This window comes from Rissa tridactyla, chromosome 1 (genome assembly GCF_028500815.1).
Source record: "Rissa tridactyla isolate bRisTri1 chromosome 1, bRisTri1.patW.cur.20221130, whole genome shotgun sequence".
In the NCBI taxonomy this organism is placed as follows: Eukaryota; Metazoa; Chordata; class Aves; order Charadriiformes; family Laridae; genus Rissa; species Rissa tridactyla.
The window spans coordinates 271847-290102 of record NC_071466.1 but is presented as its reverse complement, the minus strand read 5'-3'; the positions used below and the strand labels follow the sequence as shown (position 1 = coordinate 290102).

The 18256-nt window shown below is 41.8% G+C and overlaps 1 protein-coding gene across 2 annotated transcripts in view; it reads left to right on the top strand.

The window, feature by feature from the left end:
* The first annotated feature begins 3707 nt into the window (after positions 1-3707).
* Positions 3708-18256, top strand: part of LOC128904104 (putative N-acetylated-alpha-linked acidic dipeptidase) — a 28257-nt gene continuing 13708 nt past the window's right edge. The window contains exons 1-8 of one of the 2 annotated variants that reach the window (XM_054187970.1): positions 3709-3866; positions 5318-5426; positions 8209-8395; positions 9184-9285; positions 12212-12337; positions 14208-14394; positions 15130-15223; positions 17373-17471. In XM_054187970.1, coding sequence (XP_054043945.1) covers positions 3749-3866; positions 5318-5426; positions 8209-8395; positions 9184-9285; positions 12212-12337; positions 14208-14394; positions 15130-15223; positions 17373-17471 — 1022 coding nt within the window. In that variant the 5' untranslated portion in view covers positions 3709-3748. Of the gene's footprint in view, positions 3867-5317; positions 5427-8208; positions 8396-9183; positions 9286-12211; positions 12338-14207; positions 14395-15129; positions 15224-17372; positions 17472-18256 lie in introns of both variants that reach the window. The other variant, XM_054187971.1, reaches the window with a different exon arrangement.

Here is an 18256-nt window from a genome sequence, read left to right as displayed (position 1 = left end):
GCCGCCTGTTCACTAGCTTATCCACTCCCGTGCTGAAGGACCTGTAATCATGAGACTTCTAGTTGTTTAAAGAAGACTTCATCCATTTGCTCATCTTGAGAGAGCAGCCAGTAGCAGCTGACCCCCATGACGTCCCCTTGTTGGCCTCCCCTCAAACCCTGGCACGTAAGCTCTCGGCCAGCCTGTCACCAGTTCCACAGCAGAACTCTGTGCCTTGGAGCATCCACTCTTTCACAGTTAAAATTGTAACAACGACTGGCAGCTGTAAGCAAACACACCTTTATTTGACAAGCTAGAAAAGATGTTCTCAGACACTACAGTAGTGTTATCTCCACACTAAACTGGCTGTTCCTCCGGTGGGCTGTAAGTGACATAACTGGTTTCACCTTTGCTTTATCCTCTAACCAAAAGAGTTGGAAAGCTCCTGTCCCGATCACCTATCAAACTAGCTTTGTGACTCAGAGAATGAAAGGCTACTGCAAAAGCTGCCACTGAGACAACTTTTCCCCACCCTTCCCCAAATCCCAAACCTGAGTAAATTCACAGCATGCATTTAGTAGGTACATCAAGAACCCTCCCCCGAAATATTTGTAAGCCTTATTTGCAGAAAATTAATGTGACAACATTTTCACAGGCTGGAGGACTAGCAAAGAATAAAGTAGTAATCCTGCAGGTATATCAAAAGAAAGTACCACAGAAGTTGATCTTATTGTATCTGTGTTTGAACAGCACCTTGACATACAGATAAGTTCCTCAACACCTTGCCAGTACAGATCCTACCTAAGTCACACTAAATTGGCTTCAGTTGGACCTAAGGAAAACTGTCGTGATAAATGGTATGCAAAAGGATAATCCTAACCAAAACATTGCCTAAGATTTGCATCTCAAAAACCAGTGAGTTTGTTTCTTCAGCTGGATGAATTGAAAAAAAAAATTTTTTTTGTATGTTCCTCACAGCTCAGAGATAAGAAAAAAAACTTAAAATACTGTGATTAGTAGAAGATCTTCCGATCAAGCACAGGGAGAGGAGAAATATTAATTTTTCGTAGTTTTGGTGTATTGAACATTTTTGGTTTAGTGAAATGGCTTTAGCTGCAAAGTGACCGATAAGATTCTGTATAGGAACAAGTATAACATTTTATGCATTTATCATGACTGCAATTTGTTCTTGAATAAAGCTTTCTTATGCCCTTTGGCTGCTGCTATTTTGTATTTAAGGGTCATAATGTCCTGTCCACGCAACAGGCACACTGGAAGCCTATATATAAAATGTCTCAAAGCAGTAATTCAGAGCTTCTAAGTGGTGTGGGCAGGTCAATTAGTTTCAGAGTATTCAACAGCACCAAACTTTTGACAATATTCCCATCTCCATTTCCTGACCGTTCCTTTCTGTCTTTCTTATTTCACTTGAGTAAGCGTGGCCATAAGCCACTGGGGTTGATTACATCCCTCTGGAATATTAATCAAAAGATATATGCTTTTGCTCATGCAAAAGCCCCATGGTGCTTCATTAACTTAATTTCCAAGTGCTTCAAACAGAAATTAGCTGATCCATGAGTTCTTCCAAGTTCTTGTGCCCAAAGGTGCCCTGGCCATATTAATCTTTTTAGGAATACCAGAAGACATGTTCCATTCTTCAGCCCACTTAATTTAAACATCGCATGGATTTCAGCTTCCATCAATAAGTAGTGGTGGAGTAGTGAACACGGGCACATTATGCCCCTTCAGGTACAGAATGGGGGAGGAAAGTAGACTGCTGGGTAGGGGTACAACCTTTCACTGTGCTCGGTTCCAAACTTAAGTTCCCTATATATTATAGGGGACAGCTGGCCATTCCAGAATGGTATCTACAACAGCCAGCACACTGAGGGCAACCTGGCAGGCATCTGGGCGTGATGTGACGTGGCAGAATACCCCGCTCAGAGAACCATTAAAAGCAGGGCTTCTGCACAACAGGGACAGACTGCACAAGATAGTATAAAGGAGGACACGGGACTAATATCACAAATACTGGCATTTTATTTTAGTATCTATCTGGTCATTTGGAGGCATTTTGTATCTTACAAAATTTTGAAGCACGCTGCTGCTGTGTCACTGGTGTATTGCTCCTTGCAACCAACACTTCTGCTTTCCACAGGGCTCATCTAGTGGTCTTGTACTACAATTTCCTTGTGCAATGGGCTCTGCAGATGAGGTCAAAGTCCAGTGTCTGGACTTCATCCTAGTCTTAGGTTTTGTCTGCATCAGCAAGTAGCGTCGTGCAATCGGAGCAGTCCTGTAAAGTGCTGGCACTTGCTGTTGAAACAGGCTGCACATACTATATGTGGACATGGACACAAGATAACTACAGACTTTATGACCTAAACATCAGCTGTCTCCCTAGCTGGTACCTCAGCCAGGCCCCTGAGGATAAAAATCCATGCAGAGCCCAGGAGGTCACCTCTGTATGCACAATTTCCCTCTGATCACGGACCTCCTCCCAAATGCGATGACCCGACTGAATGGAGAGGTTTTTCCAGAACTATACAGTGGAGATTTTACGAGGTGGAAAAAAAGACTCCAGCAAAGTCAGGAGCGTACGAAGTTTCAGGCTTCTTCTCAACCCAGCAGCTGGGGTGCACCCGTGCTCTTTGGGATTGTACCTGTGTAAACTGGAAAGAAACACAGAGCACAGAAATGTGTGGTAGTCAACCCACCTCCACAGGGGCGCATACCCGTCCGAAGGGTCCTTATTGCCTTTCAGAGAGTGCTGGGTATTGGGGTACAATATTCCTTAGAATAAATCTCTTAAAATGATGGCTTTTGTGAAATGTGCTTAACTGATTCGTGTCAGTGTGGAACAGTGTTAGGGCCACAGGGTGAAGTGTGACCTTTGATTGTTTTGTCTGTATGGCCGCAGACGAGACGGTGTGTCTATCCTGTCTGTGTTTTGCAGGAGCCACCTGGCGAACATTCTAGAATACCACCTTAAACCGGTCCTGTTGTTATCTGCATAGTGACCTGTAAGGCGGGGGATACACCCATTTTTGGCAAGGGCCAACCATTTTAGAGGCAGTTATGAATATGTATTAGTATAGGAGAGAGAAACCAAAAATGGGGTCTGCAAGGTGTGTGTCTTGGTTGGGCAGAGACTCCCGGCACACCCAGCGCTGTTTGCATGCCTTTGTTCCTTCAATAAATTATAAATTCTAATTGGAATCCTGTTTGCGATTAAATCATTTATCACAGCTTTTACCTTTTGTTTCCCCTCCCGTTCGCCCTGCTGGTGCTGCCGGGTCTGGGGTGTGCCCTGTGGCGGAGGGCACAGCACTGCTCTGTGTGGAACAGGCAGGGAGAGCCAGGCCTGGGAACCATCGCTTTCCCTCCTCACCGCACTCTGTAGCAAGTTAAAAGAAATATGGGGTGGCACGGTGTCGAGGACCAGGAGAGAAAGAGGGGGAGGGCAGCAGGGGGTTGGGCGCGCTGGGATCGGCTGACAAGAGTCCATCGAGAGAGCGGCAACCCCCCGGGCAGCGGCTGCGGCAGCCGGGCGGACTCCAACATTGCCGGCGATGGCGGGACGGCCTTGCCCCTGGGCGGCGGCGGCCAGCAGAGCCCTCACGGGCGGCTCAGGGCTCAGGCGGGAGCCGCGGAGCTGGCCGCAACGAACGGCCAGCGCCCGCCCGCCTCCGGGGCGGGCCGGGCCACGACGGGACTTCGGCCGGCGGGGCGGGCCGTGCCGGCAGCGGTGGGGAGAGGGCCGGCAGCCATGTGGACGTCGCTCGGCGCTGCCAGGGAGCCGGCCGGCCCCAGGGCAGCTAGCGGCCGCTTCTGGGCTGTCGTCCTGGGAGGAGCGGCGGGGCTATTCCTCCTCGGGTTCCTTATCGGTACAGTGCGGACTTAACCCCCCTTCGCATCGGGGTCGGGGGGGCTCTCCCGGCCACCCTCGGCCCTTCCAGCCGGGGGAGGTGGCTCGGAGCCAGGCTGAGGAAGGGCCGGGTGGGGGGAAGGAGCAGGCGGCTTCCAGCGCCCGCGGCTTTGTGCCAGGGGTGCCCGAGGTGGGTCCGTACTCGGCCCGGCCGACACTCCCTCCCTCCCTCCCTCCTTCCCTCCCTCCTTCCCTCCCTCCTTCTCTCCCTCCTTCTCTCCCTCCTTCCCTCATAATCTCTCAGGCCGGTCCGGGCCTGTCACCGACCCCTCCAGGGACTCCTGACTCCTCCACAAGAGAAGGGGTCTTCAGTCGAGAGTGTCTTTTTCGGCTGGGTTTTCGATTTCCTTTTAAATAAAGTAGTTATGCCCAGAAGAGGCTCTGGGTTTGTGAGGAGGGGACAGAGCCCTCTGCCGTGAGACTGCACGGGCCCAAAACAGAACGGCGGGAAGACACATACGGGGCTGGAGGAGCGCTGACAGGAGGGGTGAAAGAGGCTTTAATTTCATGTGCCACCTCGGCCCAAGCAGGCAGGGCTGCGGGTTGCTGCCACAAGAGGTTTTCCCTCCCTTTTGGTTCGCAGATGGCTCAGGGCCAGCTGAGGGGAGGAAGGAAAACAAAAGAGCCACTTGTATTTTGAAACGCCCTTTGGTATGTACTTGGGGTTCGTGCCATCGGGAAGCCCTGACTGAATCGCTCTCTTCATGCCGAAAGAGAAGTGGCACATTTCATGTGGCACACTTTCGCTATGCCAGTGACCGGTGCCTCGCCGGTGCCAGCCTGTCACCCGCCCTCGGCTCCCCGATGGTTCGCTGATTTGCACTGCCCATGTACCCGCCGCTGCGTTTGCACTCACCATGTCCCAACTCTGACTTAAAAGCAAAAAACAGATGTCAGAAACACTTTCTTCCTGGCCAGGTGTTCCTCTCATCACTTACTCTGGTAATGCCTGCACAGTAAGGGAGAAATTCCAGAATAAGAGCCAGACAGACCAGAGAGTGAGAAAGGAGTTACAAGACATCTGTTCCTTACAAAGGCTGGCTGTGTTGCTGTGCTTTTTTGTAAGGCTGCTGCCTTACTGCTGAGCTGACTGGTAGGACTGACAGAATGATGTTCTGGTGCTAAAGAAAGAGAAGTCTCCTTAGAATGTACAGTAAAATAACTGTGATGAATATAGTATTTTATTCCCCTCAATATCTACCTAGGTAAAGAAGTTCTCTTAACGTGAGGGCAACTGCTGCTGCCGTCACTGTGCAGCCTGCAGTAGATTGTGGCTGCTTGTCTGTGCTGAGATAAAAACAGTGGTAAAATACACAGTGACAATCTTGTGGTGAAACCAAAGAGGGATGGTGTGTGTCATGGTAAGATTGCTCTGGTGTTCTTACTATTGTGTTTTGGTGTGTTGTACAGGCTGGTTTGCAAAACCCACAGAAAAGAAGACATCTGTGAGTCCTTATGAGGAGATGAAGGCAACGTTTATGGCCGAAATGAAAGCTGAAAACATCAAGCAGTTTCTTTAGTAAGCAATATCTAGACTAATCAGTCAAAAGAAAAGAAAATCCAAGCAGGAAGCAGTGCAAGGATGCCACCAGACAGACGAGGGTGTACAGGTTCTCGGACGTAGATTTTATCTCATGTGTCCCAGTGAGCTGTGATGGACAAAACAGTAGTTTTGATTGTCTCAGTGGTTAAAGTAGTTAAAAATTGGCCAAGCTCATGCTCAGCCCTTGGTGAGTGCTTGTACAATGCAGAAGTTCAGCTTTTCTCTTACGTGTCCTTTTCCAGTCTACAACAAAGTTTATCTTACATTGATTTTTATGGAAAAAAGTTCACCTCAGATTAGGCTGTATGAATGAATTTAAATCAGGAGAGATTAAATAGAAGACAGCAGATTACAGCAGTGTAAGAGTGAAGAAAATCATGCCAGTGTTGAAGCCTTTGGTTCTTCCTACAGCTTAGGCCTTAATACTGTATTGCTACTCTCTACTCTCCCTTCACACTTTGTCATGTTGTGACCAAATTTATGTGTTAATGCGTGGCCGTTCCAGCCTTGTACTCACTTTGATGAAGAAGGATACGTTTCCAGGCTCTTTCTGTCTGCACAATGAATAGCTGGAGCAGACATAGTAGATACCAGCTAGTCAGCTGGCGGTACGTTACACTGCTCATAATAAATCTCATAGTCTTAAAGCTTTAGAGTCTTTTTTGACACCGTGGTTTTTTACCACTAATTTTGTCATCTCATCTACCCTTTAGTACTTAAATTACTTGATTTTAAATGTACCCTTACTTCTTTTATTAATTCCTAAAAGCAAAGCTGCTAACATGTGTTCCTGAAAATTCAAAACAATGGAAGATGATAATACAGATTTTTTTAATCTATTACAGTTTAATTACTGTAATTTATTTCTTAGTTTCTGTAACTTAGAAGCTTGAACTACAAGGACACTGATACACTATTATTTGTTTATTTTAGGGGTCTTGAGATTATTTTTCTCCTAGGAGAGTGTAGTATTTGTTAAGAGCTGTATTTATTCCAGTCAGTAATGGACCAGAAGTCATAGTTTATGGATAGAAATTTACTGTCTGTGTAAAGAAAGTGTTAGAGTATCAGTTATTTTAGGAGCAATCAACAAATTCAGGTTTGCCTTAAATTACCAGCCTGATTAAATAGCATGAACTTCTGTCTTGCTACAAAACTAAATAATTAAAAAAACATTTTTGGTTTATAAGATTGTGGCAATCCCACTCGTTTCACTTTAAGTGCACTTGCCACAAACTGTTGCAAATAAATTAGATGGAAAGTACATTCTCTTTACTACATAACGGCCATGTCCTGGACTATATAAACATCAAAAACTGAAGATTTCGGATTTTTTAACAGTCCTAACCTGTGTTTTGGCTCCTAAAAAGTCAACTGTTCTTAAACAGCTCTGTAAAAGGACTGCTTTCTGCCCTCTTAACTCCCTGTCTTCATGCCAACAGGAAATGTCGTACTTCATTTACTGTCCTTTGTCCAGTTCTGTGGTGAAATATGGCAGATACTTAGTCCCTGCTCAGAACTACCAGTACAGGCAGTCAACAGATTAGAAGAGGAAATGAAGAAAAACACAATCTTCAGTTAAATGGGAATATAATGTAAGAGAATGTTATTCCATAAGTCAAATTTTAATGAAAATGTGAGACTTAAACATTCCAGACTCATACAGAAAACAGCCATTGGCTCTAACAATAGCACGTAACTGTGCTCTTGGTTCCGTATGTCATCCAGAAAAGGGTACTGTCACTGTAGCAGGGACTTTTACTACAGTGTTGGTGCTGGATGTTTACGTTATCAAAGGAATATGGTTTTATCTAGCAGCATTTGTTACAAAAGCAGAAGTGTACAGTTCTTCCAAAATGCTTTATTTGATGTCTTTGTTCTCACTGGAACTAAAAAATTCAAATTTTTCCCAACCTTATACCCCTTCCTTATTGAAGATCCAATTTCCTTCATTAACACCATCTGGTGCGACACATGTTTCTGTGGCATGTTGAAGGCATGGTCAAGTGACAAGATGAGGACATTGTGATGACAACTTCATTCACCTGGGAGTTTCTTCATCTCATTTTACCACTAGGCTTTCACAATGGTCAGGACAATTTTTGTTTTTGTTTTTTTTCCAGGCAATGGGCTGTTCATTATTTATGTTATCTTTCACTGTTTGTTATTCACATGGGATGACTTTTTCTCTTCAGTCACAAGTTGTTGAGTTTTTCTGTTCCTTGTTGGTAAGCCACTGTGAACTCACTCTCTCTTATTTGCCAGCAAGACACACGCAGAGTGAACTTTTAGATGAATTGTTATTTGTGCCAAAATTAATGAAAATAGTAGGACCCAAGGAGAATATCCAGTTAATTAAAAGTAGGGATCAGACTAATTATGCACATTTCTAAATTAAATACGCAAAGATAATTCTACCCAATTCTTTTATCACTTCACAAGGAGGGTCAGTCTCATTATGCATAGGAGTGATTGGCTTAAGGTCACCCGGAAGACAAAGAGCAAAGCGAGGACAAGACCCCACAGCTGCGAGGAAGATACAAACACCTGTGGTAGCTCAGGTCAGACTGAAACCTGTTAATTTATGTATAAGACATGGATAAGATATGTAAGACTCATGGATACAGAGGAGTCTAGGTCCTTATTTAGCCTGTATACGTCTGATCATCTTTAATGGATTTATTTCCAGCTAGGCTAAGAGGAGTTCTGATTATGAGCTGCAATGCCTGATCCTGACTTGTTGCTTCTTTTTCTCTAGCAATTTTACACGGCTTCCTCACCTAGCAGGAACAAAGGAGAATCTGCATCTGGCACAGCAAGTCCAAGCTGAGTGGAAGGAGTTTGGTTTGGATTCTGTTCAGTTGGTTCATTATGATGTCTTGCTCTCTTACCCCGATGACACCAAGCCCAACTACGTCTCAATAACTGATGAGCATGGAAATGAGGTACAGAAAACACCAGTTTCCGCAGCTAGGGAACAAAATCACCTTCATACACCTGCGAAGCCTGGGAAGGAAAGCTCTCTGCGCTGCTAGTGGTGTTGGGCCTGGTCCAAAGCTATGGAAACGAGGGGTTCCCGTTTGCTTTTGTATTTTGAATCTTTGTTTCTTAATGCATGCGCTAGGAATACTAATAATTACCCTGATCCTTACAGCATACTGACATATATGGATTAAAGTAGAATTATGTGAGAGAATGACTTTATGTAATGAAATTATTTTAAAATTGTTCTGTTATTTAGAAAGAGGAAAGCAGCTGTGGTCAGCATCGTTAGTTGCATTGATTCATTATACAGTATTGGTAATTGTGCTAAATTCAGTTTCTTGAAGATTAGAGTTTAGGCCTCGAGATGGACTGTCACAAGTAACATCACTTCATTACGGAGCAGCTGTAGTGCTCATAGAAGCTCCAGGGATGAGCAGGACACAAGCGTTTTTTGCCATTATGATCTAACCTGCTCTTTTCTGCAGTCCTGAGACTACCTTAAGGGACCTTGTATTCATTTAAGCAGGATTCTGTGTGAAGAGTGGAGATGGGATTTGCAAGATCACACATTGAGCCTGCATGCTGAAAAGGATGCTCGGTGCTTGCGAAAGTTGTTGCCACTCCTCATTTGGAGTTCTAAAACTAGAGGCTTTTAAACTGCAAATGCATGTGAAATGTGCCTGAATAGACAGTACTTCTTTTCCATATTGCCTGGTTTACTTTTTTTTCTTTTCTTCTTTGCCACTAGATTTTCAATACATCCTTATCTGAACCTCCTCCTCCAGGATATGAGGCTGTTAGAAATGTGGTGCCACCCTACAGTGCATTTTCAGCCCAAGGAATGCCTGAGGTAACACCGTAGAATAGTAAAAGAAATGGAAGTGGGAAGAGAAATAGAAAGAGAAGTAGGAACAGGAGTAGAAATAGAAATAGAGACAGAAATAGAAAAGATGGAATATGATAGTGTAGTGTAGCGTAGCATAGCACAGAGTGGTACAGAATAACGTGAAGTTCCTGGGTCTTAGGCTTTAGTTCAAAACCTGACATGTCACCAGTAGGAAAAATGTCGTAGCTCTGATGTTCGTGGAAGTTTTGCAATGGAGCAATGTTCAAATTGAGCGCCCATACGTGTTTGATTTTTTTCTCTAGTTTGAGACAGAACTGGATTTTATTTTTACCTTTTTTTAAAAAAAAAATGGTAAAATAAAATAATTTAATGTTGTAAGCTGCTATAAGCTTCTCCTGATATTTCTGTGACCATGCACCATTGTTTCCCATCTTGATGAACAAATAAGACTGTTACATTTATGTAGCCAAGTGAACAATCTAATTTTCAAAATGCTGCTTGCCCAAGGCTCACACTGACAGGTATAACTGCACAGTGTACGGTATGCTTGAAAAGGGCTTTTGCTAGCATTTCTAGCTGGCGGTAAAAGTGTTGCTGTGATTGGAGTTTAACACTAATCTTTTCTATCTTGTACCAGCTGGCAGGCTTGCTTTTATAAAGCTGTCCTGTGTAACAGGAGCTTTCTATCCCGTGATCATTAGTGGTTTCAATTAATATTTTGTAAGATTAGAAATTTTTGTTGTTCTCAGCATCTTTCCTGTCTATACGTTCTATACATAGAATAACGTAGGTTGGCAGGGCCCTCTGGAGGTCATCTGGTCCAGTCTCTGCTTTAAAGTTGGATCTGACTTTGAAACCTGCTAACAAGGCTTTTACTCACACAGCCCGGTATTAGAGTCATGTGCTTCCTGAAGTTTGTTAATAAGCTGCGCAAGTCCAGAAAACAAAAGGTATTCTGTATTCATTTGCCTCAGATACTCAAAGGAAGCTGGAGAACCGAGCAGATAGTCTGTACCCTAGGATATGACAGCTTAGAGTATTTCAAGAATTGCAGTAACGTAAGGTAAAATTCATGGATTCTGGCACTGTGTTATAACATAATAGCCCCAAAGAAAGCAGAATAACTTCACCACTTTATTTGATTTCTGGAGAGAGAGTGATGGGATATGGGAAATAATAAAAGTGAAGTCATGGAAATAATAAAAACAAATTCTGAAAGCTGCATCTTTCTTCTTTAGAAAATGATTTTATTTTAATTAGATGTAAGAACATTGTTTCTGGAAAAAAAAAAGAAAGATTGTCTTTTCAAAATATGATGCTTATATTCACCTTATTGCATAAAACTTTGACAAAAGCTCCAGGTTCCTAGCTAGCGCTGTTAGCAATAACATTCTCCAGTGAGCAGCTGTCTGCACGTGTACTGCAAAGAGGGAGCATGTATATAGCTCAGCAGTGGGAATACTCAGTGCGTTCAGGGCTCTTCTGAATTCTCCCAGGCCTGTTCATGTATTTTGTGTTAAAAGGCATTCTGTAAAAAACCAGAACTAAGCTACGGAGAGAGATTATTTGGAACTTGCCAAGTTCAGGTTCTCTTTCTCCTCATTAATTTTGCGAACAATTCCTGCGTAAAGCTCCGAGTTCAATGAAGGGAGAAGGATGTAAAGTACCCGCATCACAGGCTAACTGTAGTCTCGCAAGTAGGCAACTTCCTGGAAAGTCGTAGAAATGGATCAAAGTTCTTGAGAGCTATACTTCTAAGTAAGTAGAGCTTACATACTTACTTGCTTACTTACTTAGAGCTTGAGAGCTCTACTTCTATAGAGCTATACTTGACTTTACTGAGAAGGAAAACTACTCCATAAATTCAGAAAAACCTCCCCAAGAATAATCCTTGTGGTTTTGAATTATTCTCTGAACACAGAGGACCAGAATCTGTTATATGAGACTATATATGGTAACATTTGAATGCTCTTAATGTGAGACCGCCTGAATATCTAGTCAGCGATTTTTATCGGTATAAGAGATTTAAGTTTATACCTTTTTGAAATTAAATTGAAGATCTCTCTGGAGGTCTCTGGTGATATGGAGAAATGCACTAAGGAAAAGTGTCCTGTCACCTAATTTTAGTTGTCTGGTATCAAAGGCATTTTCCCTTAATCAGTCTTTGAGGCTTATTATAGGCATTTTCTCTAAAACAGTCTTTCAGGTGTAATCAAGGAGAGGTATATCCAGAGGGCAGTTTATTCCTTCCTAAAATAGGTGTTTAAAACAGGATTGAGGTGAGTTCTCCTGGAAAGGGTGAGTTTTCAGAGGACTTCCCAGCTCTTCATTGGCTATGGAATGCACTACAGGACCTTCTTAGACAATGCACACAACTTTTAGGTAACTGACATTAAGGAAGATGAATCAGGCATCAAGTACTGAATAACAGGCTTGAAACACAATTGTGAAGAATACTTTATTCATGTGCAAGTTGTATTTATTTTGACAGTCCTGTAGCTTCTGCTGTATTGAATGATAATCGAGTCCTGAGAATTTCATAGGATATTGGCATCATTTAGTTTACTGCATAAAATATTTACTGTGGCCTCTGGGTCTGAATTACCTCCATCTGTCCAAGACGGACTACAGCTTAAACAGACTACGAAGAGAAGTAATTGCTGTACTCTGAGTGCTTACTCGAAGTTTCTGTTTCAGCAGCCCTATCTTAACTCTCCGTTAAGGACAGAGTCTGGCAGCTTTGGATGGTAGGAGTCTATAAACTCGTTAGAAGTCACTTGCCTACCTAATCGTCTCATGATCAAAAAAGAATTCGTACCAGAGCCAGTCCCAGAGCTCGTTGTTCCCATCTGATTCTCTTACTAGATCACATCCTCCTTTTGACATGCTCATTGACATTCTTGTTTCAAATTCTACCTCTTTCGATCAGGGTGAGTTAGTGTATGTGAATTATGGCCGCACGGAGGACTTCTTTAAGCTAGAGCGTGAAATGGGAATTAACTGTACAGGAAAGATTGTTATTGCCAGATATGGGAAGATCTTCAGAGGAAATAAGGTAATGCCTCTCTGTGAAAACGTTACTTGTGCTGTCCTTCAGTTGATTTCACGAGACTGAAACACTTACTAAAGTGTTCTGGAAAATTTAGCCTAACGGTTTTTCATAGCGCTGTGCTCAAAGATGATTCTTTCTTAGAAGACATAAAGTATATATTTAATACGCATATAATACATCTATAGGATAAAAGTTAATAAGTTGGAAAATGTTCCGTATTTGCATACTAGAAAGAGTTCCAAAATATTACTAACATTCTTGGGTAGTGCACTGTAGCTCTGAACTGGGCTGTTCTTCCCTATTGGTTCATCTGTGCCTTAAGATGCCTATATTATGTTTCTTCATAGTGGTTTCTGTACACCAGGCACAGACTGTAACTATACGGAGGTTATTTTAAATTCTATATGTGTTTATTCAATGTCCCTATCATATAAATATTTTTAAGCTACAAATTTCTGCATATTTCCATGGCCTGATAGGAAAGTACATAATCATGTGCATACTTATGCTCAAGTTATTTAAATGTGTTTGGCTCTTGTACAAAAATTAGTTTGACCCTAATTGTGGCAGGACTATAGTTTGCATTTTTCAGTTACCTAAGGGTATCAAACACTGAATCTCCTCGCTGGAATGCCAGCTCTTATTATATGCTCTTGAGTAATCTTCTGTGAGCTTTTAAGTGGGTAACTCACTGGTTTACATACATACGTACACACACCAGTGAAAAGTGACGTGTAACTCATACTCTAGCTCAGACAATATTTTCACTAAATTGCTTACCACTCTTAAAGATACTATCTGAATGGAAAAGACTTAAAAATTGAAGAAGGTATTGCTGGCTATGAATCTTCTATTAAAATTAAATACAAACACCTCAGAGTTATTAGTATCTAGAGGGGCAGTTGTCCTGTGGTTTAGAAATTACATGCCCTCATTGACACAAAGGGATGATCTGTTCATTCATTTCTAATGACTGTTTATATACTGAAGAATTCGGTAGCTTGTATAAAATCTGGAGAACTGTACTGTGATTTTCCAACTTCCGAATGGTATGCAAGAATAGGACAGAGGATTAAGGCAAGTACTGTATTTCCTGAAAAAAAGCTATAGTGTTTCTGAATTAAAATATCCAAATTTAAAACTGTTGAGGATTAGTTGTCATTCAGTCACTATACATCATTGTCTTATCTAGTGGCAAAACAGATTGGGATGTCAGAATGACATATATTTTCTTTCACTCTCTACCAGCCAGGATTATACAATAATAAAGTCGTGTGAGAACACTTTTAAAAATCAAAATAGCGTGCAGGTCCGTGCTTCCGCTGTAATAAACCTAAGCCTCGTGAAGAGGCCCTTTTGGAGTTAGGCTTGTTCACAGCCAAAGACAGTTTCAAGCTCTCCAATAATAATGTTTCTGTGTAGTCTGAAGCCTGAGGTATCTCAGGAGATCGTTTAGGTAAACAAGGTAAATACATGACTAACTGAAAGATAAGATTGCATCCATGTGATACAGCTTTTTCCATCCCCGATGGGTACCTTTCGATAGTCAGTTGATTGTATTTGTCTGGATGACAGAATATAAACTCAGGTTATGTAGTAGTAGTGTGAAGGATGTGTTCCACGTTAATGCAGTTATCTCCTAACTAAAATGCAGAGCAACAGAAAACCTTTTACTTTCTTATGGAACCTGATATCCACATATGTATTTTCAGGAAATTTTTGATATGAGACAGTAATGGGCCCTTTACTTAGCCCAGGTACTGTAAAAGGCCCTGAGGAATAATCACTGTAATTTATACGACTTTCTTTTGCTCCTTGAACTCTTGTGTGAAGCTATAAAGGACTGGATAGGGACCGGAGATGTGCTTTGCAGGTGAAGAATGCTGAACTGGCAGGTGCCAAGGGAGTTATTCTGTACTCTGACCCTGCTGACTACTGCGCCCCAGGAGTAGATCCCTATCCAAACGGCTGGAACCTTCCAGGCGGAGGAGCCCAGCGTGGGAATGTGTTAAACCTGAACGGGGCAGGGGATCCTCTGACACCAGGTTATCCTGCAAAAGGTGAGTGACACTGAAGAAGTCATACTCTGAGGGTCTGCTTTCAGGAAGGGATGGGAAGGTAATGGGGATGTTCGTTCCCTTGGAAAAAAACACATTTTTTCTTGGTCTTTCTGTTGCTCAGAAGAGGCAGATTGGGCTTCACATCAGTAGGCCACTTCTGCAAAAGGTGCATCAGAGAAAGCGAGGGTATGTTAAGGGAGTTACACAGTGCAGTGCTGGTCTGCTTAACTTCACAGACATACCCAAGTTAGCCCAGAGATCATGACACAAGTGTTGGACAGCTGAAGCCCTAGTCTTCTCTTCCTGTTTCTCATCAGTCAGTCAGCAAGGAGCCAGACTACACAGCCCACAGGTTGCTTTGCTTCTGTAGTTTCCTGTTCTGCAGGATTTGAGCTGCTTTCCCTCCACAAGAGCCCCCACTGGCAACGCGGAGATCTTTCATACTGGGACTCGTCACCTGGCTGCAGCTGAGGCTCCTGAGAAGATGACTGTTTCCCACTGGTTCATCACCTTCACCTAATGCTCTAAATGCATGACTGAAGACACTATTGGAGAACATTTTTAGTGTTTCTCTGAAAACATGTTGATAAAGAAGGAAAACACTGAAGAACTGTCAGCCTGACTTTGAGGAAAGTGAAATGATTATCCCTGACTCCAGTGTTAGGACTGTGCTATGAATTGTACAGATTCCTTCTGAGAGTTGTAAATATGAAAATAACTGTCTTCTGCTTTCAGAATACACCTATCGATTAGACAAAGACAGTGCTGTAGGTCTCCCAAAAATTCCAGTTCATCCCATTGGCTATCATGATGCTGAGTCATTGCTGCGGTAAGTGTATTGGAGACATGAAGAATTTTAAGCAGACTGTTTTTTGAAAGTTATGAGAGTATTTGAAAAGACAGGGAGAAGACTTGCACTGTGCTTCTGTCGTAGCTGTTGAAATAGTGTATGTTTCCCATTAGGTCCTCCATAGAAGGCAAACATGTTGTCTATTACTACATATCAGATATCGTTTGCAATGATGTCATATCAGGATCATTTGCAATATATCATGATCAGTCAGGTATACTGAAGTTATAAAGTGCCTCTCAGTTTGAATAAAGGCATAAGTTTTGAGGATGGCATGATACCCATCTTGTGAAAAAGACCGCAAATTAAGTCATTCATTTGTCCAGGGAAATGCTTGCCATGTGTGTTTGATAGGACAGTATCTACACTGTCCTCCGTTAGATGAAGGCGTGTGCTTTCTCTCATCAGGGTATTGTGCTGCAGAAATATGAAGCGATGCTAGCAAACTAATATAAGGACACTGAGGAAACTCTGGAGTGTTATGGGGGATTTAGTAGACATCTACGTGTAGCTGAGTGTGCTTACAAAACATGCAAGTGACATGACGACAGGCTACCAGCTTGCCAGCGGGCAGCATTAGAATTCGTAATTATCTCAACAAACCAAAGAAGTTCTCTGAAAAAACTAAGATGTGATTGAGTTGTCAAGTGTATCGTTCCCCTAAAAATGTAGCAATAATCATCTTTGTCAACTGCAGAGGTACAGAGCAGGAAACGCCTGGGCTGGCAACAGCACCGTGCGTAAGTGTTTAGGGCAATAAGTGAATTTAATCTTGCATGTGTATTTATGTAGGAATTTTACATCTAAATCATATGAGCAATCATTCTGCTCTGTTTGATGCCTCTGTTTGAATACGGAGTAAAAAAAAAAAATTAATTCTATCTTGTGTCTCAGTGCAGGTTTCCTTTGAAGTATTAAAGCTAGATATTTTTATATGAGGCAGAATTTTACTATATTTGTGTCTTGGCATACCTGATGTTCATTAGCACTGTTCTAGTGTTTTTCCTATTTCCTCCCAAGCTTTTACGGACTAATATATCTCCAAACTGTCTTTTCTTTAAAGCTTTATGGTCATCTCTGTTATGAGGATAACTGTTCATAATGATAAAGGTATAAGTTAAAAAACTCTTTTTTCCACTGCCAACTGGTAGTGGTAGAGCAGAATAATATATATAAATATGAGGTAGCTAGATATTTCTCTTCAATAAATTGTAAATAATTCTAGAAATTGGTTTTAATAATTAGAAATGAAATCTAAATCCTCTAAAAATACTGTGTCTTTTTTTTAACTTTTGTCTTGAGAAATCATAACTTCTGGTTATTCCTGCTATCACATTTTTATGTAAGAAAATAAACCAAGGACTTAAAGACATGCTGAAGTGTTCTGTGGAGTAAAGCTTGACTAAAATATGCATTTGCAGTAAAGGACATGCTTTTATTTACAATAAATATATTTTGCCCAATAAGAACCAGAACATCCAACATACTTTTTAATATTTTTGTTTCTCACAAGTTTGTGTCAAAAATATAAATCCTTTAGAATAGGTGAATAAGTATGGGTGATTGCGATCCACTGAATTATTGCATTTCCAGTTTTGTTAACTGAGAAAAAAACATCTCACCTTTGACAATGGAACAAGAAGAGGTGGCTTGGACTGGTCACATTTCTGCAATTTTAGACACCTTTGAAACACATCAACTCTGTCTGTGCTGACAGATCGAACAGTATCCAGGCACAGAAACTGTCTATGTTGTTAAACGGTTAGAATGGCCCAAGTTACTCTCTGCTAATTCGAAAGCAAATCCAGTTCAACGTAGCAGGAGATTCCAGGGAGCGTTTGCAAGAGGCAGATTGTATGCAAAACCTTTGGAGGCTAACAGGATAGCTGTAGGCCATTCCAGGCTGATCTCAATGCCCAGGACTATTCCTCTATGTTAATTTATTAGTATTAATGTAGCTAAAAAGACAGATTATTCTCCTGTGGAAACTTGTAGTATAAATTGTATGAGACAAAGACGATGACTGGTGTGCATGGGACCTGACAAAGTGTGATTCCTGGTTCCTCATTCGTGTTTGGTGCTATTGTAAGATGTCTAGCTAATAATGATAATTTTTTTTTCATAATAGTAATATGGGAGGACACGCACCGCCGCATAGTAGCTGGAAAGGAAATTTGAATGTATCTTACAGTGTGGGTCCTGGCTTCACAACAGATTATTCTACAAGGTCAGTTTTGTTTCATAAGGAAAGCATGCTTGGGATCAGAGAAAAACAGGTAGAGCAATAGAATTTGACGAAAGGTAGAGTAGTTGGGTTTATTTGCGTCATTCCTTTGATTATGACCATTTCCTGGGCTGAAATGCACTCACGGCAAAGCTTCAGTAGAAGTACATCTCGATTGGAGGGATATGACTGAACTGCTTTAGTTTCCAGATAGTCTTTAACCAGTGACATTTGAAAAGCATCTAACCTTTGACAAACTATTTGATGAAACTGATTATTTTTTTGAGAACTGAATTTGTTGTCTTCTTAAAATTCATGTAGCTTCCGGTCTTACCTATTGCCTTGTATAAAACAGTATTAACCTACGAGTCAAGTTTTCCAGAAAAAAAGCTTTAACTACAATGTCATTTTTATTGCTTCCGATTTTTTTAACCTGATTTAGTAATTACAGTCTAGGACTAAAGTCCAGGTGTTTCAATATTGGCTGAGCTATTGTACTGACTTCATATGAACCGTTTGACCTCCCTGTGGCTTAGTCATACCACATGAAAAATTCTTTCTGAAAAATATACAGACAGCCCTTGAGGATGAGTTGTTGCACCTCCAGCCGTGTTGTAGATAAACAAACAAATTCTCTTGTTGCAACTCAGGTTGTCTGATTTTCTGCTGCCTGAGCTGCCACATCAATATTGACTGTGCTGGGGTCAGTTCTAATTTGCACCAACCTCTAGATGATGAGAACTATTTATCTTTCTAACATTAGATGGTTTTCATTTTTCTTTCACTTC